Here is a 26,454-nt window from a genome sequence, read left to right as displayed (position 1 = left end):
TATATTATTTTTTCACAATTTTTCAATGACTAAGATTAACACTTTTTCTGCTAATACTAATGATAAAATAAGTTAAACCTATAAAAATGCACAACTTGGTAGAAGCCAATTGATACAAAGTACTTTAAATCTGTATTTTATTGTGATATCTTTAAAGGTTTACTTTCATTTCCTCTTCTTGATATACCACAGAATTTGATATGCCATACTTCTATTAACTCCCCTTGATTATGAGTTATCTGCCCTTACCTGTGTGTTTTCCTCTGGCACTTCTCATGTGGACCTGACCATCATACACCAGGCTTCTACCATTAGCATATATATCTGATCTCTGAAAAAGATGTAATTGAAAGTTAATTTTTTGTCTCTTATCTTATTTTTTTTTAGAAAATCAGCAAGGAATTTGGTCTTTTGTCCCAATAGTGACAAGAGGTAATTTTATTTCATGAAGAAAAGTTTTTTGTTTATCTAATAGATAAGCTACTTTCATATTACTTATACAATTGGACGCTGGTTTGCAAAATAAAATTGCTTAAAATTTTTTACTTGCCTCCAAAATTTTTAAAAGTTCTAAATGGAGAAAGTTTAATCAAATTTTACCTTGAATTTCCTATTTTTGTACATTGCAAATGATTTAGGATCCAGTTTGGTGTAGATCTCTGTTAATCTTCTCTTCAATTCATAAGCATCTACATGTTCATCAATTCCCTCTAATAAATCTTTACTCAGCTGCAAGGCTCGACTTAAATTTTCTCTATCTTTCTTATCTAAAAAATAAGAATATAATAATGATATAATTACACTTTGAATGACATATTTCCGGAGCTATACCACAAAGTATCATGACATACTTATTATAACTATAGATGATTGCAAATGATTTCACATTCTTTCAAAACTAATGAAACAAGAAATGTGTTATGTGCGATGAAGAAATGCTTACTTCTATCTTGTCACAGCCATAAGTCGGTAAAGAAAATTCTTTTAATGATACTGAGGTGAATCATCTTAAATAGAATTGATTAAAAACAATCTCACATAACTTCACTAGTTTATTAGTATACTATACAGAATGTGAATTGTCATAAAGTATGATCACAATTGGTTATGTATCTCCAAAGTACTTACTACTGTACTGTACTAATTTGCATGCAGAAGCAAGGTTAGATACTAGTTATGGCAGAGAAATAAAAAGCTTCGCCGAGCATGATACGATAGCTTAACCCTGAACAGTAGGGGCAACTGAGGACACGATATTAGTTTTTGACACACTTAAGCTTAAGGACTTACAATTTATTGTGGACACATCAAATAGTTAGGACACTTTATTACACAAAATTAAAAATTAGTTAAAAATTTTCAAAATAAGACCAAAAATAAAAAAGATGATTCTTTCTGGTTTGGTTCCTTTGACACCTTATGACTAGAAAAACGTAAAAGATATCAGAAATCTGATTGAAAAACACAGGCAGGGATTTTTAAGAGGAATCCAAAAATAAAATAAAAAAATAAAAAATTGATTTTTTTGGGCATTGCCCAACTTTGACCTTCTATACCTAGAAAGCAGTCCAAAAACACATAAAATCGCTGATAAATTTGTTCACCATAATTAAATACTAAAGGAACAGAATACAAAAAAGAATAATTAAAATAAAAAAAAAAATCAAACATTCTATTTTTACCCTTTTTCTAAAACATTAGGGGCCACAAAGTCCCTGCCTTTAGTTGTAAGTAACTATTGGTCATCCACAACTAAAGTTAATGGATGGAAACAAAGTGTCCCCAGATGATGAAATTTTTTGGCGGTAGTATAAAAAGGCTTGAAATAGTGAATATACCTCAATGAAGACTGAAGCCATGGAATCACATATGATGCTTACCATTAGTTTGAGTACATGTTCTATGATTCCTTAACATTAGATTGTTTAAATAAGTATTCTATGAGTACTTACCATTAGTTCGTTTGAGTATATGTTCTATGAGTATAGGATATTTGGTTGGTCGCTGAGTAACTAACAACAGAAACGCTGGAATATCACGCTTTTTGCATAAACTATGTTTACCACATTTCTGAAACAGAAAATGAGCAACCAATATGAATAAATAGTACCACCTGTGAGCCAATAGGGGTATTTTACAGGTTTTAACAGGAATAATTTTATTATTGGCTTACAAAATAATGCACCGTAAATCAGTTAAAGAAAGGAAATAACTGTTGGAACTTTAGAATATCAGAATGAGGTAGCACAAACCATACTAAATACAAATTACAAAAAATTCTGTGAATATATCAATTTTCCAAGAGAAAAAATGTTTGCAGTTCATAAATACATGTACATATAAGAGCAAAAAATATATCAACCACAAAAATAGCTAATTGTAAAAAATCTGAAATTAAAATGTAAAATGTTTTTTTTTTCATAAAAAAATTAGGTTTAGGACTTTTTCCCAAACAAGTTTTTTTTAAATTATTACAACTGTTAACATTGTAACGACATTCAGGTTTGAATTCATACCTGTATAAAATGAAAAAATTTTCTATCTTTAATGAGAAGATCTTTATAAAACTGGACTGCCTCCTTCTGATTAGCACAAAATATACCATAGCATTTCTTCCAGTGGTCCACTGATTCATTGGAAAACTGAAAAAAAAAAACAGTTGTATAGTGGATGCTGTTTCTTTAGCCTAAGCAAAATTCTAGAGTAATTAAATTCTGCTTTTCTAATGAGGGAGATTTATGGCTATACATGTACATGTTCTGACTTTAATTAATAGTGCTATTAAAAATCAAAAGGGTTAAGGTATTCATAACTAATGGTGTTCGTGGTTTAGTAAAAATTTGTTTAAGGCTGATTTTGATTAATTGATTGATTTGAGTTTTATGTCCTACGGTAGATAAATGTACAAATGTACTTCAAGCATTTCAGGATAAGAAAACTCAGATTTTTAATCTGTTAGCTCAGAAAAGCAACAGCCGACAGTAAGGCATGTCACTCCATTCACACACATTAATCTCACCATGTGCCAAACAATCAACATCTATCTTTTATATCCCATATGCTTGGCAGTAAAACTGTGTTATACCGATGGTAAAGCTGATGATACATGTACGAGTGAGTTAAAAAAAGGCGAAATTAAAAGATGGACAAATTGGAAGAGTGGTAATGTCTCTTTGCAACTTTGTAGTGTCAGATTGGACAATGGTATTTATCATATAAGGGACAAAAATTTACAACCTCAGCAATGACAGTTTTTACAATAGCCTAAATTCAATGTACATATCGTAAACAAATTGTCTACCATCAGTTCAAAAAAACATAGAGCTGTTTAGCGGCTTAAAACAGTATTATCAGTCCAATTTTACACTTTCATAAATTCTAGAAAAACAGTGCTTAATCCTGTATTACAGAAATAATACAAGTACAAGTTATACATGTATATGTACATGTATGAGAAGTAGAATACCTGATGTACAAGAGTATCACCAATGAACTCCACACTATGGTCAGGTCTACGACTCTGTAATTCTTGTAAGTTATTCAGGAATGTCATATGTATTTCAATTAATTCATCTAACTGAGGGAAAAGTTTTTCCACAGTTTCTGGTGGCATAAGTAATTCTTCTAGAATCCCTTCACTATAAACCTGTTGGAAAAGAATCATTATATCAATAGGGAGTCATTTTCTCTTGCTGTGTTAGCAAACCATAAATTCATTTTTTTTCATTTAATTCAAAGAAAAATTACAGCTTTTTAGTTGAACCCATAAAGAATAAAAAAAAATTGTGGTTGTGTGGTAAGTCTATAGTTTGTGAAATTCTCTACAAATGTTTCCATTACACATTAAACCTTGTTACCTTTTTAAGCAACCTCATATCTGTATACACTGGATTTTCAAAGTAACAAATAGGGCATAGATACAAACCTTTTGCAAAATCTTTAATGTTCGACAGTGATGTCTCTCTGTCTGTATCAATTCTGAAAACATAAAACATATTTAAATTTTCATTTTAAAATCATATAAATCCTTTATTCGCCAAATATAAGAAAAATTTTTTTGTCGTATCTTTTTAAATTAAAAATAGTCACTTACCACACTTTTTGAGCCTGACAATATTAGTTTTAATTTTTTTTATAGAACTCACTCCTATGCATCACATCATATCACCTTTGTGAGACAAATTATTACACAATAGCCAAATACTTCTTTATCTCGAAGATTTTGAAATGCATTTTTTTCAGCATTTCAAAAACATGATGCAACAACCCAAATATTTGAATGCAACAGTTCCTTCATTTAAAAAAAAAATATATATATTCAAACTTACCCCATATAGTATCTTGTCTTTTAATATCCTTGGTATTCATTTTCTTTAAAACCTGTGGATCAAATAACACTGAATCCATCAGAATAAAATATATACACAATAAATGTACAATTACCACTATTGTGGTTAATAGCACTATTAAAATCCTAGGTTAAAAGGTTAAATTGAAAATTCAGTCCATTCTATTGCCATTCTGTCTATCAGTAGACCAAACATTATGGCCAAGTCTACTTCTTGTCCAAAAGTAATTCAGCTAATTGTTCAGAACATTGGAATTGCATTCTTCCAACAAATTTGTCAGCACTATTGTCCAAACAAATCTAACAACTGAAGTGTCAATAACCGACTTTCAATAAAAAGTATTGACCACAGTTCAGATGTCAACTTCACTTGAATATGATCACAGGTGATCAGCTGATTTAGACAGGTAAACAAAAAGGTGTGAATCTTCAGGTGAAGAGGCACTTCAAAGACACCTGAGGCTACAATTTTACTGACAAAAACATTACACTGTTATCTATGATTTGTCAACCAATTATCAAATTAATTAGATAATTACAAGATAATCCATAGGAATTAACAAAGTGAATACAGGCATGACAAGTGATATTGACACTGCAATCAACAAGTGGTATATTACACACATGGTAATCTCTTTAACATTTCTTTTGATAGGTTCCTATGTAAACATTGCCACTTTTTTGATGAGTGTTTAAGTAAAGCATTATCTTCTTATTTTTCATCCTCCACAAAGTGATATTTTTGTTGATATTTTGACACCTAATAATTAGACTTACAAAACAACAAATGAATTAATTTGAAAAAAATAGACAACAATGAGATGACAACATACATGTAAGAGTTACAATTTGTTTTTATTAATTTGTTTTAAGTATAGAAATGGCATTGTGGACTGGAGAAGGGAACCTGATCTGAATTCGACCCTCATAAACCACACACCTGTAATAATCAGGAACTGGTGTTAATAAGACCTTTAATAAACCAGACCTTGTCTAAACCAAATCCTCAAACACTTCTAAACTACACCAAACCATGAAATAGACCAGACCTTGTCTAAACCAAACCCTCAAACACTTTTAAACTACACCAAACCATGAAATAAACCAGACTTTTGAAACATTCTTGTTCTGAAGCAATATGCACATTCAGGTTTCTCTACATATTTTTTTCCAAAACCAAAAACATTCAACCCAGTGGTTCAGATTCCATATGTCACAAATTTTTGCGCCTCATGGGGGTCCAGGTGTCAAAAGAACAGGCCTGCAGCAGCGCTAAGCTTGTCGTAATAGGCGACTTAATAGTGTTCAGAACCATAGAGCAACTGGGTTGTGTGCCCAAGGTGGTGGAATGGGGTACCCTTGGCTGCTACAAGCTGGGATCCTCAGGCAATAATACAGAAAAACTGACCATAAACCATAATGGTGCAACATGTTGGGAAAGATGCCATGTTTCTCTATTGTTAAAGAACCCTGCTGTTGTATTCTGCTGAAGTAGGAATCTCTGCGCTCTGCTACAGGAGGCTAAATTGCCAAACCCTACACACCTCTCCACATTTCCGGTGGCAATCAAAATTTTTTGACAGTATTATCCTTGTGTCCCATCCCATTTTTCATTTCATCATCATTTCATGTTCACTGCCTAACTGAAATATTCTTGCTTGGGGCGTTAAACACCAAAAATCAATCAATCAATCACACATTTTTGCTATTTTCATGTTAAGACCCCTAATATGAAAATTATACTGTCGCAAGTTATTTCCTCAAAGAACAATGAAATACAATTTGAGGAACGATCCCGAAACTGAAACCGTAAAAAGCAGACTACTTGCAAAAACCGTGAAATTTTCCCATTACATGTATACAGTATTCAGTATTTAAAGGTAAATTCTATAGTTTGTTTTACCTTTTTATCTACTGTAACACTCCAGTGTTCTGGTTCTTCTTTATAAACATTCAAAAAATCATCTGTTATCTGTACACTAGTATCACTTGGTCCTGTGAAACAGCAATAGTGTTATTTCTTCAATTAAAATATAGCTTTAGAAAATATCTGGTTAGAGCCAACACTTATAGTATTTAAATTTTTTTTTTCAGTATTTTTTATCAGATTTTCAGACTTTACATATTGGAAGAAATAGGTACAGATACATTTGACTAGTTGCAAAATCATTACACTAGTATCATGTGGTCCTGCATAACAGCAAATACATGTACAATGAAATTATCATCAAGCCCAAGACTCTTGTCGAAGACTTTCAAACTAGGCAGCATTCTTGTTGTAACACAAACCATAAATACTTAAAAAAAATTCTTTAAATACATTTTCATCATTGCAAGATCATTTCATTTATATCTGAAGTAGCCATATAAAACCTTACCATCAATTTCATCTGAAGACTCTGTGAACTCAGGAGGTCCATCTGTGCTGCTTCTATAAAATGATCAAATTGAAATTAACAAAAATAACAAATAGGACTATTTAACAAGAAGTCCTAGTTTCAACATTATAGTACTTGATCTATAGGGGGGCACATTTTTTTCATACTATAGATACCATAAAGTGGTGTCATCCTTACCTCCTAAATTCATCACAAAATATTTTAGAAGGATCCCTCCATCTTTCACTCCCCTTTCTCTTACAAGCCCCCTTTCTACGTAGAGAATTCTCATCTGACATAGTTCTATCGTATTGTGGCATCCACATCAAAATATACAGTTAATAACTTAAGCAAACATTATAATCTCAACCAAACTGGACGACGGGAAAACAGGGAAACAAACAGAATAGTTTCAATTCCTATGCAGGATTTTTGGTATTGTATTTTTTTTTTCTACATCCTGAGTTCTGATGCAAAAGTTACTTTTTTCATATTTATAACTTAACAGATGCCATAATACCAGTTAGATAATATTTATATCCTGTTGATATAATAAACAGGAAATTCATTCTTTTTTTATAAAGATGATCTACATTTGAGGATTTTTTTGTACTTTAAGGCCCTAAGATAGAGTGATACAGTCATTTGTCAAGAGATTAATAAGTTACATTAAATTTGCCTTTTTTTCCTTACTCTCCTCAATTACGTTTTTGTAAAACAACCCCTTGAACTTTAAGAACATCTAGTTGTGCATGTTGTCGTGCTAGGTGTACCCACATGTATGGTTATCCGACAAAACAGGATGTTGATATTGGATAGCCATCAAATTGTTTACAACATATGCCCCATCCTATAAAGTCACATAACAAATTTGAAATAAACTGGTCCAGGGGAAGTTGAGATGTTTATAATGAAAATTATCTTTACTTTCATATAGTGAAAAACATTAAGTTTCAGGAAGTTCATATCTGACATTCACCAAAATCAATTACATATGCTCCATCTATATATAGCCACAAACCAGATTTGAAATAAATCCATATATTTGGAGCCGAGATAATTGCCACAAAATTTGAATGGCCATATACCAACCACTCATTTAGTGGGGGTATAAATGTTCCTATGCAATAACTGCATAGATATTCTTAATTATAGATATTGATTATTGTGATATGTCAGAATGTTGGATTTTGGTGTAGTTTTTAATTGATCAGACCACAAATTTCACAAAATTGGTGCCCCACCAACTGAAGTTCTCCATCCATACATAATACCTACCCCTGAAGTAACACTCCTCTGAAATGTTCTTGTTCCAAATCTTCATCTATAGGTTTACTGTACAGAAATATAAAAGAAACGAATCATTAAACATGCTCTCTATCAAAGTGATGAGATGTAGTCGAACTAAGTTTTTACCTTAGAAAAAGTCTTATTAGAAAAATACATGCATTTAGATAAAATTTATACACTTAGCAAGGAATATATATTGTCAGCCATGATTCTCATACATAAAGAAATAGAAGATACATTGCTTATGTAAACCATCATAATTTAGTAAGTACTTTTCCCCTGGGTGAGAAAGTGATCTCCATAGTACACTGTTTTAATCTTTTTTCATGATGCGTTTGTAAGATCTTTTGAAACCTCATAAAATCTCTCTGAACAGATCCTCAAAAATGATCAACCGATACTGATACCAAAAAACATGCTAGTTTATAGTTATATTAATGAAGAGAGTTTGAAAGTTAATAAAGATGAGAAAAATATGCACTTATTTGTTATCATGCTTAATCAGAAACTATTTAGCGGGTAATTTCGCAGAGTGCTAATTTTGGCGGATTTCATTGCTAAAAACACCAAAATAGACTCCATGAAATATATACTCTGGGCTTACACTTTATGCACCACTAAGCATCAGCCAAAATAAGAAACGCCAAAATTTTTGGTATACCTTTATGTCTAAAAATCCCAAAATTTTACACCTGCCAAAATAACCGGCAATACGACATTGTGATGATTCATCACTTATCATGTTTTATTTTTATAGAATACAATATTACATAGATATAAATGAATGTATCATGGCTGATTTAAACATAAGTAGTAATAGTTTACAACAAAATGATTAGAAATGGCTTGACTTTGAGGGATAACTGGGCAAACATTCTACAATAATTCAACCATTGTAAATTTCAATCATGATAAAAGCTATAAAATGCAGTGAATCTTGTATAAATTTTCTTAACAAATAACCCCCCCCCCCCTCCTTGGGATAAGAATGACTACAACAAGAAAGAAATGGTTCTAGAGACCTCACGTGTCAATTATATATGCCTTAGCCATCACAAAAAAAAATAAAATGTTTTAATAAAATTAAAGACAACAAGATTCAAAGAAAACTATGCAAACTACATGCATTCAGAGACTAACTTCAGTGCTGTAGACTTAAATGTGCCTGTGCAGTATATAATATTTAGAGTGCTATTTATTCTAAATACATAATTCATAAATCAGACACTATATTCATCAGACTTTCCCCATTCTAAGATAGCTTTATTCCATAGTTTACCCAGAACCACCTAGAGGAACTTACTCAATGTCGTGAAACTTATGCGCCTTACGCCAGGGAATATAGCCTGCTTGTGCCAACTGTGAGGTCAAACTGTTAACAAAGCTACATGCTGTTAATAACCAAAAAAAACCAAACATATGCGACAATGGACAAAAAGTGTTTATCACATAGAATTTTCAAATAATATAAAGCCTTGTTAGATGTCTTAGTAATTAGAATAATTATACTGGTAGAAGTTTCAGAATTTTATATATTTTGATTTGAAAAAAAAAAAAAAAACAACTACATTATTAAAAAAATATTAGCTAAAAAGCTTCCACGATGGAATCTTTAAATTTTAGTTGGATACTGATAGGAAAAGTCCACTAAAAGGAATTTTGCCCATTGTCCTATAGATATGTTTCAATAAAAAATGATGAAAATGATGATAAAGATTCGAGTTAATTCAAGCAATGAAAGTTTACTGAAGAGCATATCATGCAAAATGAAAAAAGCATAATGTAAATATTGATGTAGATTGCAACCAAATGAAAATACAAACAAGTGGTAAAAGAACTGTTTAATGTGTGATATTGTGCTCTTTAAATAAACCGTTTCACAAAAAAACTTCTATTAAAATCATATACAAAGAGAGATAACTCTAATAGATATACCTTGTTGGTGGTAAACTCAATCTATGTATCACCTGTGGTGCCTGAAACATAAGAGAATGTTGCTTAATAATAAATTTGTTTTATTTTTCAAACACTTCATAAGTTTATATTGACATGAATTTATAATGTACCCTAACTTTTAGTGGTATAAGTACATGTATTATAAAATTACAGTTTAAACAAATATTGACAAAAGCATTCAGTGGAAATCAAAACCCTTTGATCTCCATGATCAAAAAGGAAATACGAGATACAAGTCAAAAAGTTATTTCTCAAGAATGTGAGCTTGTCAGGCAGAAGTCCTGAAAAAGATTTTTTTTCAAGCTTTTCAAATACCGGTAAATACAAATATGGATGTGAACTGAAATTTCATGTTTACATTTTTTGAAGATAAGGAAAATGTTTAATTCAAGCTAGCACTATTTAACCAATATTGCAGCATTTACACTGAGCTATTCCAATAATCTAATTTTAGCAGTGAACTTTAAATTAACATATAGAATATATAACAGGTGCTTAAAATAAAGAGACTAATATATGACTATAATGATATGATGTTTTAATTTTGACATACTATTAAAGTGTACAAGTTAGCCATCAGTGGTCAATTTCAGAAAAAAAATCATATTTGTGAACTAAAAGAACAATATGAGAATATATTGTGCCTTCAAAACTTTTGATATATCATAATGTTACATTTACAGGAATTTAACCCGATTCCCTTGGACTACAGCCTCTGACTTCAACCTGATTCCATTTCTTTCATACATTACTAGATTGGAACCCTCTTTTAAAAATTTCTTAACGCTACCCTGTGGTCTAACTTACGTCTGGCAAAGAAATTGATAGTGAAGGCAATTTAAACTGACCTTCATATATGATACATGTACAAAGTAGCACAAGGGTAAAGAAGGCTTCTTCCTGACTTCTGAACACAATTCTTTGGGTACTTTTTATTTTAGTCAATAATGAAAGATTCACTACACCATAAGTACACAGTGAAAGGAATATGATTTTTTTTTTAATTTGATGGTGAAGATACTAAATTTACTATGCTATCAAGTTCCCAAGACATGTTTTCCTATATAGATAAAAGAAGATAAGAGAAATGAAATAACATAGCCCAAAACAAATACCTAGCATTTCGGTGTGCAACTTAATGTATATTACTCAACACACACACAATGAAGCATATATGTGTACATTAATTAGTTATGACAAAACTGGCATTCCAGACAGACTACTATAAAATAACCTAATCTACAAACACATACATTACAGTTTAAAACTCTCAACTGAAATAATGAAATGATAGTTGTTTGTAAGGTTGAATAAATAGGTCACTACTTTCACTTTCAGATTTTTCATTTCAAAAAGAAAGACAGCTATGAAGTAAAAAAGTTATTTCCTTAGACTCCTCAAAATAATATAATTTTATGCATGGACTTGGCACTAAATCTTAAAGAGTTTCTTAAAACTGTTTATTAAATTATTTTAGGATAAAAGGAGGCACTACCACTATGATTCAAGGGGAAAGCAATATTTTTTTATACAAGCTAAGGGTTATGAGGTCATGCTTCTTCATAGAACATTTGTAATAATTAGGGTATATAAAAAGCAAATTTATGACAAGCATTGGAGTTCAATAATAAAAATAACAAAAGAAAGTTGTCAGTTATTATGGATTTTAATTAGCAAAATGTAATAGACAAAATTAGGCATTATAAGCAGCATATGATATTTCTTAAACTTTGCTGCACTAAAATAAAGGAAAAATCATAAATAAAATGAGTCAAAAATGCAAAGAAAAAAGGCCCAGACTATAAAACAAAAGAGAAAGAAATAGAAATGACAATATATTACTACATATCTTGTGCTCAACTGCAAAGAAATATGAATTGTAATTACTCAAAATGTACAAAGTATGCCTCCCATCTTTTAAACCAAGACTTACGGTTGTCATAACTATAATTTGTATATTAAATGTTTATAAAGGATATGAAGGAGCTACCATGAATATGAATACACAAATATATTTCTGCATTTATGGTTCTTGTAAATGATTTTCTATTAGTAAAAGACATACATGAACTACAATATATAATGTGTCTACAACATTCTAAATGATAAAATCAACACAATGACAAAAAATTAGCCTTTTCTTAGACCCCTGAGTTTTTCCTCAAGTTATTTTTCATCTAAAATTTCAACTAACCAAATGACGTCATATTGAAGATTTGAGGAAAACTCAAGCGACTTATGAAAAGTCCCAATTTAAGAATTTTGCTCAGACCATACCCTAGAGATTTAACAATTAAACAGACAAAATAACAAATGATGTAACAAACACAAAAAAAAAGAAAATTAAAAATAGATTTACTCTTACCTCTAGCTCAGACTCGGGATCGGAGTCGGGTATTGACGATAAAAATGGTGAGGCTGTGCTAGAGCTGAGTGGTGTTGAGGTTACCTGTGAACGAGATGGTGCTGAAGACGATCTGTTATCTTTAAAAGACTGTGTATGACGTAAGCCTGTCACTGAAGCTGAAATAGAAGAAAGAACACATTTACAGAGTAGTACACAAGATCATACATAGCATTGCAAAAACTGAAACATCACTGGAATACATTTTAGCCTATCTCAGATCTATTTGTACAACTTGATGACAATCCGTACTTTTCAAGGTATTCTATGGAAATGATCTGTAAAATCCTGAACTTTCTGAAATTTTAACAAAGGTACTTTGGAGATATTCACCATCCATAGAGTGTAATTTGCAGTCAAAATCTGTAGAAAATACAGAAAATCTGTATAAGTAAACACCTCTGCTATCGACATAAACCTAGGAAGGATGAACTTGGCCAAAAGATACAAAACTAAAGTTGAACTGGTAGACTGCAATGGTACTTCACAAATTATCAGACCTAAGTTAACAAGTTCAACAAACAAAGAGGAAAATGGCAAAATTGAAAGAAAATACACAGTTGTTAAAATCTGGATTTGAAAAAAGCAGACTTCTGTTTTAAAGCAGAAGTAACAGGTTTACGTAACAGGTCTGCATCTGAACATCACCATCTTGTCTCCAGTATACCACAAAATATGAAATGAGTCACCAAGTCTGCTAAAAATGACTTGATGACAATATGACCTAAGCTATGATACTATAACCACCTGTATTTGTGGTCAATATAATAAACAAATCATAAACCACATGACCTCTCAAAAATTGTTCATAAAAGCTAATTCATAAAAACATACTTTGTTTCTATATACGACCAACATAATAATCAGCCTGAAGAAAACTAAAATTCTATATGTAGGAGAAAAATTTTTAATCACACTCTTTATTTTTGTAGTATTTCAAAGGTGAAAAAACACATGCCGATGCTGCCCATTTTCTTAAATAAAAAAAAAAAAAAACAACTTGATCTTGGTTTATAAATACAGTTTTATCCATTTCAACATCTATGAGAATATCAAGGATCCAGGCCTTGGCCAACAACTCCTGGCCTTATTGCACAAAAAAATATGATCCTTTCAATAGAGAAATCAAGTCTAATTAATAGATGGATTCTAACTCCAGATGTTTGACCATGAGGGATGAATTGTTCTGTACTAATGCACCCGAATAATTACCAATATAGTAGTAAGACTACATAATGAACCATAAGTTTAATTACTTATTAAACTAATTTGACCATAAAATATTTGTATACAGAGTGACAAAGCAGAATTAAACAACCATAACAAGGAAATCCCTATACAGAATTCACATACAGAAACTTACCAGGTACAAGGAGTAATATTATTTATGATACATCCGATCATAAATGGTCCAATGAACAGTCTGATAATTAGCCGAGGGTCCTCAATCTGTCAGACCGAATGATTTTTTTATATTTAGATTAGAACAGTGATAATTTATTGTGTTCATAGTCATGTCCTGTTTATAGAAGGCCTCAAAGGTATAAAAACCATCCAATGTTTTGTTTGTAGGCCATCAGCTGATCTTTATAGAGGTAACCACCGAATCTTTGGTCTTAAGGCAACTAAAGACTTTCAAATGACCATTAAAGGAGCCAGTGACTTTGTAAAGGTGTAACATTGTCTTTTTAATGTGTTTGAAGTCAAAGGCCACCAAAGGAGGTTACTTAATAAGAAGCACAACGTCAAGCATCTCACATACAGTGGATTCCACTTACTCCCATACCTGTTAATTGCAGAAAAAAACATTTCCCATCTTATCCATTTAAATATTTTTTCTTACTTGCATAGCATAAGACCAAAAGGTAAGAAAATTTCTCTTCATTGCATTATTTTTTTTCCAAATTTAAACAAAAATGTACAAAAATGGGTAAACATACATACATCGTTAATGAAATACCTGAGTTTTCTTTCAGAACCTTTTTTTTACAACAATATTTTCTCTTTCTTTTGACTAGACGCTATGGCAGGAATCTAATTAGACATGATATGCCCCAATTAAACATTGAAAATATTAAATGTTTTCCCTTGAAATCATAATTTCTGTTAATTGCATATTTTTTCTGACAAATAGGCTAAGTGAATAACAGGAATTAATTACACTGGTAGCAATATAACTATCATGCCTATCACATGCCAGTTGGCCCCTGACAGTAAACACAATAAATATGTGAGCACAAGAGAGCCCACTGAAATGCTTGATAGTGAAATTAACAAAATTATGGTTTGGGCTAGGAGTGTCTTCAAATACCAAAAAGTGAAGACAAAGACAAGAAAAATGGGACAGCAACAACAAACAACACTAATACCTAACAATGGAAAGTAAACAAATAGAAAACTGAAAACAACAACAAAAAATGTATATGGTTCAGATTCTAAGGTAAAAGGAAGGGTTAGCTTGAATGACTGTACATCTACAGTGTACATGCAGTGTACTATCTACACATAACTAGTTAATGTCCATTAATCATTTGAGGCTTGAATACTGTAAGCATCTTTTCATGTTCAATTCAGTAAAAGAATAAGATTACCAATCAATATATTCAAAAGAGCAGTCAATATATTGAGAATGAATGAAGTACAAAATTGTTAAAATTGCATAACATTGTACTGAATTACACCATGAAACAGGAAAATTTACTTAAAATACAAGGCTGGAATTTTTTGTTAACTAACAATAGGGCCTAGCAGTTACCATGTTTTACAACTATTATCTAGCTAATCAGATTTCAGCAAGATACCAGAGGTGACAATACAGTATTCACTTGTAGACTAAACTCAATAAAAGACAATTTTAGGGTGAGTGTGCCTGGCATGCATCCTGCTTGAGGGGAACTAACCACTAAGTTAGATGTCAATTTTAATCTACCCTCTCTGCAACTGAACTCCCTACTTATTGGCATGACCCTATCTGAAAAATTTCTCTCCACATTAAAACTAATTTTATCCAGAAATTTGATGAAAATTTGCTCATGCAATAAATAGGAGACCTACTTACATTTTACAATATCCAGAAGTGGGTAAGAATTTTGTCTCTGAATGGAAAAGCTCCTAAATCTACATGTTGTGTGATCATTAGAACTTTCATGAATGAGCACATTTGTATGCATAATATGCTAATTAAATTCCAGTTTGTTATTAGGTAAACACTGCAGTTTTTTTCTTCAAAGCATTTATACATGTATATCCAATTGTTAAATTAAAGTGACAAAAAATTTCATCAATATTCTGTACGTAACTTCAAAACTGGTAGTAGATATCAAAAACACAAGACGGTTCTCCAGCCAAAATGCCTCAGATATGTATCAAAGGATAAAGAACTTGATTCACTTATTAATCCACCAAAAATCACTTAAATTAAAAATTGTAAACTTGGTCTACAATCACTAACACCACAAATATTTCACCAATCCATAAAATGCAAACAATGCATAAAACACTTTATCCACTATAAAGAAGTTATGTCAGCCTTAAATCTGACAAAAAATGTAAACAAAAAGCCAATACACAAAGTACACAACAAATTACTTAAAGAGGACCCATTAATAAATGCTTCCATGTACATTTCCGAGGATAAAATCCTGTCCATTCTGTTAAATTGACCATGTTTACAATGAAGTTGTCACAAAAATCCTATTTCCTATACATCGCACATTGTAAACATCACCTCTGTGCAGAGAACGAGGATCATATGGTTGTTGTACTTTCGGCAATGGAAAAAGAAACTACATGACAACTGGAAGCCAGCTAATGGGTGAAACTTGTACCTGTAGGTCGTCAAATAATCTATCATCATATCAAAAAAAAAATATTGACCATTCATTAGGTGAAGGTTATATACCAATGATTACCCAAGATTTTATCCAAAAAAATTAAACCTGCAGGGTAGATAGGAGATTGATATAATTCAAAATGTCAACCTGAAAATTTGTGATTATAATTTTTTCTTTGAATGGTACTGGTATATATATAAGAGACAATTAGCCATGAAAAACCAAAAGACACCGAGTTAATTACCAATACACATACAGCTTTTCTTAAATAAAGATCTAACAGCCATACTGAGAAAACATCAAGACTTCTTACATCATTATATGTCTACAGTAAATAAATGCGTACTACGCAGTGGGTAAGAGATTTTATGCCCAACAACAAAGCTTAGCACCAAACCCATTGTTAGTCTCTCAGTCTGTGCATTATTGCTCTTGTTAAAGTTTTTTGTTTAAAAAGCTGGCATTACATCACTTTATTTATTTGGTATACATTTTCATCATAGTAATAACTTACAAGTGAGTTAATTTGTGGATCAAACAATCAGCTACCTTTGTTCATTTTCTTTCACATTTCTAGGTTACATTTACTTTAATTATGAATCTTATACATCTCTCTCAATTCCACAGGCAAAAACATACCAGACTGCTCTAATAACAATCTTTTACCTAACTGCAAGAGGCAAATTGAGAGTGCTCTTGTTCCTCTAAATAACTTCCACACCTCCTCCAAATACCCTTTAACCTCTGACCCAGATCATACATCATACAGACCACAATCTGACAATCAGACCATTAAGGCCCACAGGTATCTATTTTATGACCTAACATGAAATCAATAGTAGTCATAAAACAGTATACTGATCATTACTATAATCATTATAGATACATATGGTCTGGGGTAACAGTTTAAATACTTTGGTCAATGTAAGAGAGATTTTATATCTGGATATCACCCAAAAAATTAAAACAAAGAGAAAGGTACCAATAATGTCTATGTATGGAACAGAAACTTCTGTGCAGGTACCTTATATGGACCAAGTTCAATAGAAAACCCTAAGACTTATGGCCAATGGGTATCATACATCAAAATACATTGTACTAGTATGACATAAATTGAAATTAAAACACACAAGACCTATAACCAAATGATATGCTGAACAGAAGAGTAGTAGGAACTGATTATATTAGTTTCCTTTATAATAAGAGCTGAAATGATTGTAATTCATACCAGAGGAGAGCCAGATAATGTAGGAAATAGGTATACAATTCATCTATAATATTTGCTAAAGAAAACTACCAGTCATAAGAACTAAACAGCCAAGAAAGACAGATATCTGTCAAAACAAACACACAAATGATTACCAACAGTTACTTTCTACACTTGCTATAAGTCATTCTCTATATTAATATTTAATCAGCAAATGTAGCAGAAATTCTGAAAAATGGAGCAAGGGGGAGATTTCAATTTTTTTTCTCCATATATGCTCAACCTAACTTTCAAACATAAGGGAGGACCCCTCTTTGGATCCGCCTATGGTATAAATATTGGTCTGGTGTCGTAAAGAATCTCAAATTGAGATTTTTTTTTATCAAACCAAGGCCTGTGCAGCTCAACTGTTAATTTTACATCTGTACAAATAAATATTGGATATTGATGACACAAAAATTTAATGAAAATATGTTTTACTGAGTGACTTGCTGGAAGTTGAAGTCTACTTTCATTCTAAGACATAAAGTGCAAAAAGAAAAAAATCAACATGAAAAACTGTCATTTCCTACAAAAACAAGCATTTTACACTTACAACAAAAACATGACATTTCAAATGCCCTCGTGACCCTTAAAATTAAATTCACCACTTAAACATTAACATTATACCTCCTTAAGTAACTGTTGCAACACTTAAAATCATGTAACATATGATAAATTTGATGTAAAACATAGCAATACACATCTATCATGTTATGTGTGTCACATGAGATGGGTTGTAATCTTTAGTTTTTTCCTCTTTGTTGTTGTTTGGGGAACATTTAAAAGCAAAGAAGTTCAAAAATTCAAGGGCAGATGCAGCATTCTGACTTACACGATCTCACTATAAATGTCTCCAACAAAACAATAAACATTTAGAAGAAAAAACAATATTTTCACCATTTTTTTTTAGGTCATTTGAACATCAGAAGAGAACTGACTCAATCATAAATTCTGAGAAAACATCTGCACACTACATGAAATATATCAAAATAGTCAACAGACAGTAAGTCCCTAATCTTGTTTGGGTGGCTGATTTATTGGAGCTCGTCTATGGTACAAAGAGCTGTCAGATCAAACTCTTTTTGTTGAAAAGAAAATCCATAAAAATTAACTCCCCCAAAAAAATATAATTTCAACATGAAAAAGATTCGTAGTAGCCTAAATTGTGGTTTTCCCAGAATCCTGGAATTTTTTTTTGAAATCTTTAATTTCAAGCAATTTGATTACCGCACTTGAAATTTGAGTAGAGGAAGGACTTTATCTTATGAATTTGGTCAATGGTCCCATAGATGAATGTTTTTGCCGGAAAGCATAAATTGGCATGTTAGAATAGTATGAATCAACATCTTGAATGGTAAATGAGCTTTGTTTCAACAATAATGTCCAAGTTCAGGGCAGTAAGTGCTGTAATCAAGTACAATAATGTTAACTAATGATGCATATTGTAACATGTATTCTCTGGCACAGGTTCCACCATGAAACAGGTAGACCCTGACTTAACCAGTGACCCTACAATGTTTAAAGTCTGCAAAATAACCAAGCCATACAGAAACAACTACTAATACACAGGGCACCTGCTAATTTTTAGTGATTGATTTAAATATCTAGTTACATCTTGCACAAATTTAATTACAGACTGCACAATAATTACATACTTCATGGGAGGGTGGGTATATTGATGAGAACTGGAGTTTTAATTGTAGCCTTTAGAGCTGGATAGATGTGATAAAATCAACACTTTAAAGTAGCAATTGAAGCATTATCTACACTTCATAGAGCCATCTCTAAAGTCAAGAATGATTCAGTTTTTTTTATCAACACTCCTTGTACAATGAACAAGGCAGACATCCTTTCCAAGGTCTAAAAATTTTACAAAAACAACCAAATTCAAAAGACAAAAACAAAAAAAAATAGCTAGCAAATAAACAAGAATGACATTATAACTTTAATACAGTTTCTCAGCAACTTAATCATCTTTCTCTTGTTCCTTTTTGCCTGATATTTTTTTATTGTCAATTTTATTGTTTTTTCACTGTTCTAACTGCCTGATAATTTCTATCTCAAGCTACTGCTGTGATATTGAAAAATACTGGCAATATCCAACGAAAATGTTATGACAAATCGAATGTGATGTTGCTGAAAAACAGAATAATGTCAGTTTTGAGGTGGAGTCAGGCAATATCACAGAGAGGCAGTTATCTCAGGCCACTACCATGTTTCTAAAGAAATATAAGCAATCTCCAATGATAATGTATTGATTTTGGCATCATTTATGAACAGAATGATATCAGTTTTGTACATCTCAACTTGCCCTATCAGGCTCACCATGATATTTTCTGTCTCAAATTTAAAACTACCACTACTCCATACAACTTTGAAGCAATGCTAGTAATATTATGTTTATCTCATTTCACACATAGTCTGGATTTAAACTGAATTCTACATGAAAGAAAATTATGGTATTATATAACCAAATGTTGCCATAGGAACAATTGTATAGGTTATTGATTGCTTGTTAATAATGAATACAAAAAGTTTAGAAGCAAATAGCAGAAAGTCGTTTATTGATTTGCTTCTGAAACGGGTTTTGAAATTTTTTTAAAGGAGTTATGCTCAGTGTGCACAAATGGGCTAAAGCTTAAAATTCTGATGCTGGTAATTAAACCAGCTTAGGAAAATGGTAATTGGCATCAGATTCTAGGCTTTAATAGAAAACCATAGCACTATTCCAGCTACAGGGAAGGAAAAAACAGTGTTCTGTGTCCCCTGTGTGCAAAAAAAATATTGTAAACAAAAATTGCTGTCGGAGTTTTAACTGGTTACCATTTGATCAGAAATGTAGTGTCCCTAGTTAAATTTTATCAGTAACCAGTTCTAATAATGCGGAAATCGTTCATAACCGATGTTGGTTTCTTATTTACAATTGCTTATTAGTTTCCGCATCCAATATTTTTCAAAAATGTGTCAGAATGTGATAGTGATTTAGAGGAGGATTCTGTTTTTGTAAGACTGAATATTCTCGAGATTAATTAGTCCAGAATCTAAACAAAATTAATCTCTAGAATTTTCAAAGTCTACTGTTTCATGTATTCAAGTTTTGAAATTATATGAATTGGTTGTATAATTTTAATTAATTATCCAAAGTACAATTTTAACTTTAACTGCATATTTTAGGGTTTTCCATGATGCATATAAATAGGGAGGCTATGGAGTGAATGAGTGAATGTGTGTGTGACAACAAATCACACAATACAGTGAAAAAAATTTAAATTATCAAGGAACAGGGCTTTCATTCCTGTTCTGCATCTTGATGTTGCATGAAAGTCTTCAATAATGATTGATTGATTGATTGTTGGGGTTTAACGTCCGAGCAGCAAAACCCCAACAATCAATCAATCAATCATTGTTGAAGACACTCATGCAACATCAAGAACAAACCCTCAAACAAGAATTTTTACATACCAAAATTTTGTCCAAAAAAGTCTTGGCTACCAACTTTTTTTCTGGGATAATCGATTTTACAGTTTAGTAGCCGAGGTGGCTACTGGCCACAAAAAGTTAATCTTGACACTTGTGTGTGGTCCAGTTTTTGATAGTGAAAAGGGCATAAATGCCTTTGAATAATAATAGCTGATTTTTAAATACTGCAGAGATGGGAAGCAACAGACACTTAGTACTTCTAAAATGTAAGTCCCTGTATTATGTTGTAGCTGGAATGGAAAACTTTTTTTTCTTAAACAAGTTAAAAGCCCTTTAAAAAAGTCAAAGCCCTGTTTAACAGTCATAACATGCTTATTTTAAGAACATCAAACCACAAAATAACACTACTGACCCTGTTTTGTTCTGGTGATGAGTTTCATTTGGGGGAAGTAAGTAATATAACTAAGTTTAAAACAACTTCTCAAATCACTATTACCCATAAAATGTTAAATGAACAGACTATTAAATTTATAGGTGGAAACAAACTTTGCCTAAAGCTGTCTATATGGTGTATATAACCAAATTCCATTGACATATGTATAACTACAACATCAAATGAGATGTCGAGGTATTCCATTTGTTATCAAACAAAAAGGGAACGTGTAAGATCAATGTTTGTACAGTATTTAGTCTCCAACTATTTTGGTAGTTTCAACAATGCAATGATGTCTTATCATTGAAAATAAACGGAGATAAAAGCAACAAATTGAAAAGCCACCGCATTCATCACCCCTTAAATGGATGTTTAGAAAATGTTATCTATTTAACTTTTTCTAAACATGCTGAGTTTATAGCCTTTACCCCCTTGTTTCTTCGTTAATATTTATCCTTTAATGTCTATTCAGAAAGTTTTATAAGTTTTAACTTTTTTCTAAACAAGCATAGCTTGTAGCTTTAACCCCCTCTGTTACTTGTTTATTGGTAAAGATAAATTCTTGAGGGTGGAACATTAATTAGGGATTAAATGATTTTCTTGTGCCTAACAACACACAATAGGGTTTTAATAAGCAACTGACAAAGGGAGCATTATATCAAATTTATGTCTAAATATCAAATATTTATTAATAAATTTGGTTATGAAATACATTGTGTAAGTCCTTAAAAGAAACCATGAAATGAATTTCATCAAAATGCCAACTGATCTATGGAAAGGAACTATTAGATCATTACACAACTAAGATTAGCAAGGGAAATAGCCTGCCTAGAAACATTAAAAGAAGCTGAATTTTACTTGAAAGTGAATATAAAATATTTTTGTAACAACAAAATTGACAGATCCATGTAATCAGTACAGGGATTAGGTACATTAGGTATGGAAATTGCCCTCTTTTTACCTCAAACTTAGCATTGCACACAAAAATTGAGATACCCGAAATTAAAAAGCATTCACAATACAAAAACTTGTTTGTATCACAAACACCACCTGAAACAGTCAGTAAGCCAACATTCACTATAATGTGGTAAGCTCAATCCTAAACCCTTTGTACACTACCACAAACTTTCAAAGCTAAGGCCATATAAATTTATTTAACAGCATGCCATTTCACTAAACCATGTTCATCTTTAAGACAATACATAATTTTGAACTTTTGATGACCTGACATGCCTTTCTGTTTAAGTCATTAGGTATATCTGAGTAGGTAAACATTTCAGAGAGAAGGTTGAGAGACAGATTAAAATGCAAGGTAGTGGATTAGAGGGTATTTGTACTCATAGACTTCAAAAGTAAGTTTTGACACTCAGTAAAGCCATTGAGAACAATGGAAGTTTAGTGAAGATTGAGACTGCATATGAGGACTTTAGGTTAACAGTTATATTAATAGCAGGTATTCAATGCCTGAGCCTGGAATTCTGATAAGTGGTGGCATTGCCTGGCCTAAGAGGGGGCACACACCAATGATTTTCTTTATACTGTGAATATAAGGAATGTTCATTGAGTACTAATTTTCCCAAATATGGTGGGAGAGGGGGCAGTCCTATGCAGGAGGAATCTGCTTGTGGTATTGCAGAGGCACGCAGAACAATAAGTGTTGGCAAAGCTTTGAATAGAAAAGGAACTATGTACTGAGGTAGAGAAATGTGAAATCTATAGAATGCTATATAAGGGTGCAGGAATGGGATATAGCTGACCATAAAGAGTGGAAGCAAATAAAATTTTTGATAAGTTTAGACTTTTTTTTAGATAGTTTGTTTTCAGTTTAGAAAGGAGTGAGTAAATATGAGGTCCATGAGGTTGTAAATCCATGAAACTACCCTAGTCATACAAAATAACCATGATTAGTTAAGACAGTTGTCTGGATCATTGAGGGTTTGTTTTAGCAAGGTCTTACTGTATCTGGATCATTGAGGGTTTGTCTTAGCAAGGTTTTACTGTATCTGGATCACTGAGGGTTTGTTTTAGCGAGGGTTTACTGTATCTGGATCATTGAGGGTTTGTTTTAGCAAGGTCTTGCTGTATCTGGATCATTGAGGGTTTGTTTTAGCAAGGTCTTACTGTATAATATGATAATGATTGTACAGTCAAAATATTTGATACAGCAAACTTGGAAAGGACAATGGGTGTGTATTCCATAGAAAATTAAGTATGAGGAAAAATAGAAAGCATTATCTTCTATCAATGAAGGAATGTACTTCACAAATCACTTCTAACCAGGAAATAAACAGTACTGTTGGTTAGTACTTAAATTCATGAACTAATATGGTTTAATTATGTCTAGGCATTCAAAATCACCATTAAAACTTAATGAAAGCATTCAGTATATACCCTAACGGACTCTATGATTCCAAAGCAGCTGTTGAAACTTCTATTTTAGACCTACAACCACATGATATTGATTTTGACAACATAAAACCTTTCAATCAATAGGACAGCCAAAACACATTTGAATTTTTGATCCTCTAAATTTCAAAATACAAGCAATATGTTAAGGTCTGTAGATTCCATTAATGAATCACAACAGCACTACATATAAGCACTAACAAAGAAATACAGATAATCAAACTGACTATAGTAATAAAATTAAAGTTTCCCACAGGTCTTGATCAATTACAGATCCCTTATCAGCAAAATTAGCCGAATACACGGCTTATGAATAATTAAATACTAATAATTACCTTCAAATGTACCCATTTTATCCATGAGTGAATTTTTTACCATTGTATATATCCCAAAAATTAAAGAATGGAGTATGAATTAACGCTCATGTTCCTGATGAGTTGTACATTTTTCAAACTGATGGATTTCTCACTTGTAAGACGTAAACTGACCTTAACCTGAATGTGAAGAGTCAAATTTTAAACAGATAAAATGTTCCAGATAATATAAAGCTTGTTCAGATGTATATAAAATATTCCTTTGTTTGCCTTAGAAGATAATTCTTACAATGAAAATAAGATTTCTCTTGCAAATAGAAATGTAAACAATAATGTATACTATTTCTGATATTATAAACAGCTTTAGTCATAAATGTGCATTCACCCCACCCCCATTACACACAAGACATAAATTTCTCAAACAGTGCAAATCTCAACACAATTTATATGGGATTAAAATAGTACTTTCTCTTTTGCTACCGGTATAATACTTCTTAAGCTGCACATAAACTTAAAATATTGAAATACGTCTGGTGGCAGAAAATTTTGAATTGGGGCATATCTTGTTACTTATTTAGTAGATTCATGAACATAACAAAATAAAAAATCTTAACAAATATTACACGAGATCAATCGCAAGGATATATTTGCAACTGTGGCACCCTCCTGTGCAACGACTTTCATATAACCATGCTGTATATTGGTATTTACTGGTAAAGGTATGCAGCTTCTTTATACAACAGTTACATTAAAAGGTGAAGGTAACAAAGGACAAACAGAAGAGCCTGAAGTCAACGAAGCCTAGCACTTATTTAACTACATACAATACTGCAAAGAACATAACATTCTATAGCTAGAGGTAACCAGTATTTAAATATTCCCCCTTTTTCCTCTCTGAACGAAATCTTTGGTACTGACAATGAAGAAATTGTTGTTCACCTATGATCTTAAAGTTTAGAAGCATTGGTTATACAAGAACTTTTTTTTTTCAAAACATTGTATGGCATTTTTTAAAGACATCAATAATAAGTGGGACAAGAGATCTGTGAGCCACCTGTGAGTGATGGCTCACTAGTGATGCCCTGGCTTTCAATCACAATATAGGGAATATAAAAAAAAAGTCCTTAGTAAACAGGATGTTGTTTGCCATTTTTTTCGGAAAATGGATCCCACCATAAGGAACATCTGCAGGAAGAATGTGTTTTAAGTAGCTGTGTTGAGTACTTGATGATGGAAAAAACTGTTACAGTTGGACATACGGACAAGTGTAAAACAGCAGTACCTCCACTCCTTTGTTAAATATAGTTTTCATTTTTTAGTTCTATCTACTAAACCTAAAGGTTATCCAAAATGCCAGTACAGGTATGGCCAACAGTCACCTACTGGTAAATACAGACATTATTCTTAATGTAAGAAAACCATTCAATTACCACAAAACCAACACTGTCACAACTTCTGTATACAGCCATGATAACTTGAAGTATTTCTTAAAAGAAGGACCAAAACAATGATCTAAAATAAGAAAATAGTGTATAAAAACAATAAACAAAGAAAAACCTACCTCAAAAACAACCACTGAAAAACAACAAAGTGCCTCATTAAAATAATTTTGTAACACACTAAACATTCTTTAATTAAAAACTTATTATTTGCTTTGAAAGGAAAATTCAACTTAATCAAAATTAACTATTGAAACTGCACTTCCTCTGAACTTTCCTGTTCAGTCCTTTGATGCTGCTGTCAATTACAGGAAAAGAACTTTTACATTTTTCCATTTTTTTTCAAAGTCAATGGAGACTGAGAAAACTATACCTATCCTGGGACGTTTACTAAACTCTGTATCTGTGAGTGTAATGACAGCTTAAAGCATCAATGTTGAGCTACTGTTTTACATCTGTGAATAACTAATACATAAAAGACAAAAGCAACCATTTTACAGCCATAATTAAAGCTGACAAGAAACATACAATATAACTACCACAGAAGGATAACAACATAAACACCTCAATTACAGAACTCAGGTAACACACTTGGACAAAATTATCCTGGACCAATTTCCCTAGACACCTACTTCAAGTAAAACAGATGACTCACAGAATAGACCTATTTACATGGCTTTAAATGATTACGATAATATAATAAAAACAAAATTACCAACATATGAATCAAATTCTATTTTCATATTCAATATTGACCTTTAATTGTCCAATTCAATAAATCAATCAGGATTAAAAATAGGAAGTATATGTAGTGCTAGGTGTGAGAAGTCATAAATACAGTGTCATCAGGAAATTAAAGATAAATTCACTGATACTTGATACTAGTTCCTTTGATATCATATATAAGTATATGTACACCAGTACACATTTTTATCCTATGTGTAATCTGAGATAGTACAAAAGGCGTGTGATTAAAAGAACACC

At 31.7% G+C, this 26,454-nt stretch overlaps 1 protein-coding gene across 32 annotated transcripts in view; it reads right to left on the bottom strand.

Annotated features, from left to right (window-relative positions):
• LOC148621393 (rho guanine nucleotide exchange factor 28-like) overlaps positions 1 to 26,454 on the bottom strand; it is a 145,580-nt gene that overhangs the window by 15,896 nt on the left and 103,230 nt on the right. For 22 of the 32 annotated variants that reach the window (XM_088575688.1, XM_088575689.1, XM_088575707.1 and 19 more), the window contains 13 exons: positions 12,338 to 12,495; positions 9,952 to 9,992; positions 9,320 to 9,388; positions 8,005 to 8,061; positions 6,727 to 6,779; positions 6,252 to 6,343; positions 4,329 to 4,380; positions 3,926 to 3,978; positions 3,467 to 3,646; positions 2,517 to 2,642; positions 1,953 to 2,070; positions 601 to 767; positions 250 to 331 (listed from right to left, as the gene is read on the bottom strand). In XM_088575688.1, the coding sequence (XP_088431814.1) occupies positions 250 to 331; positions 601 to 767; positions 1,953 to 2,070; positions 2,517 to 2,642; positions 3,467 to 3,646; positions 3,926 to 3,978; positions 4,329 to 4,380; positions 6,252 to 6,343; positions 6,727 to 6,779; positions 8,005 to 8,061; positions 9,320 to 9,388; positions 9,952 to 9,992; positions 12,338 to 12,495 (1,248 nt within the window). The remainder of the gene's footprint in view (positions 1 to 249; positions 332 to 600; positions 768 to 1,952; positions 2,071 to 2,516; positions 2,643 to 3,466; positions 3,647 to 3,925; positions 3,979 to 4,328; positions 4,381 to 6,251; positions 6,344 to 6,726; positions 6,780 to 8,004; positions 8,062 to 9,319; positions 9,389 to 9,951; positions 9,993 to 12,337; positions 12,496 to 26,454) is intronic. The other 10 variants (XM_088575698.1, XM_088575699.1, XM_088575704.1 and 7 more) reach the window with 3 other exon arrangements.

Source organism: Perna viridis, chromosome 3, assembly GCF_037379345.1.
Source record: "Perna viridis isolate PV_CMFRI_1.1 ecotype Kerala chromosome 3, ASM3737934v1, whole genome shotgun sequence".
NCBI classification, from domain to species: domain Eukaryota; kingdom Metazoa; phylum Mollusca; class Bivalvia; order Mytilida; family Mytilidae; genus Perna; species Perna viridis.
This window is presented reverse-complemented; position numbering and strand designations above follow the sequence as displayed.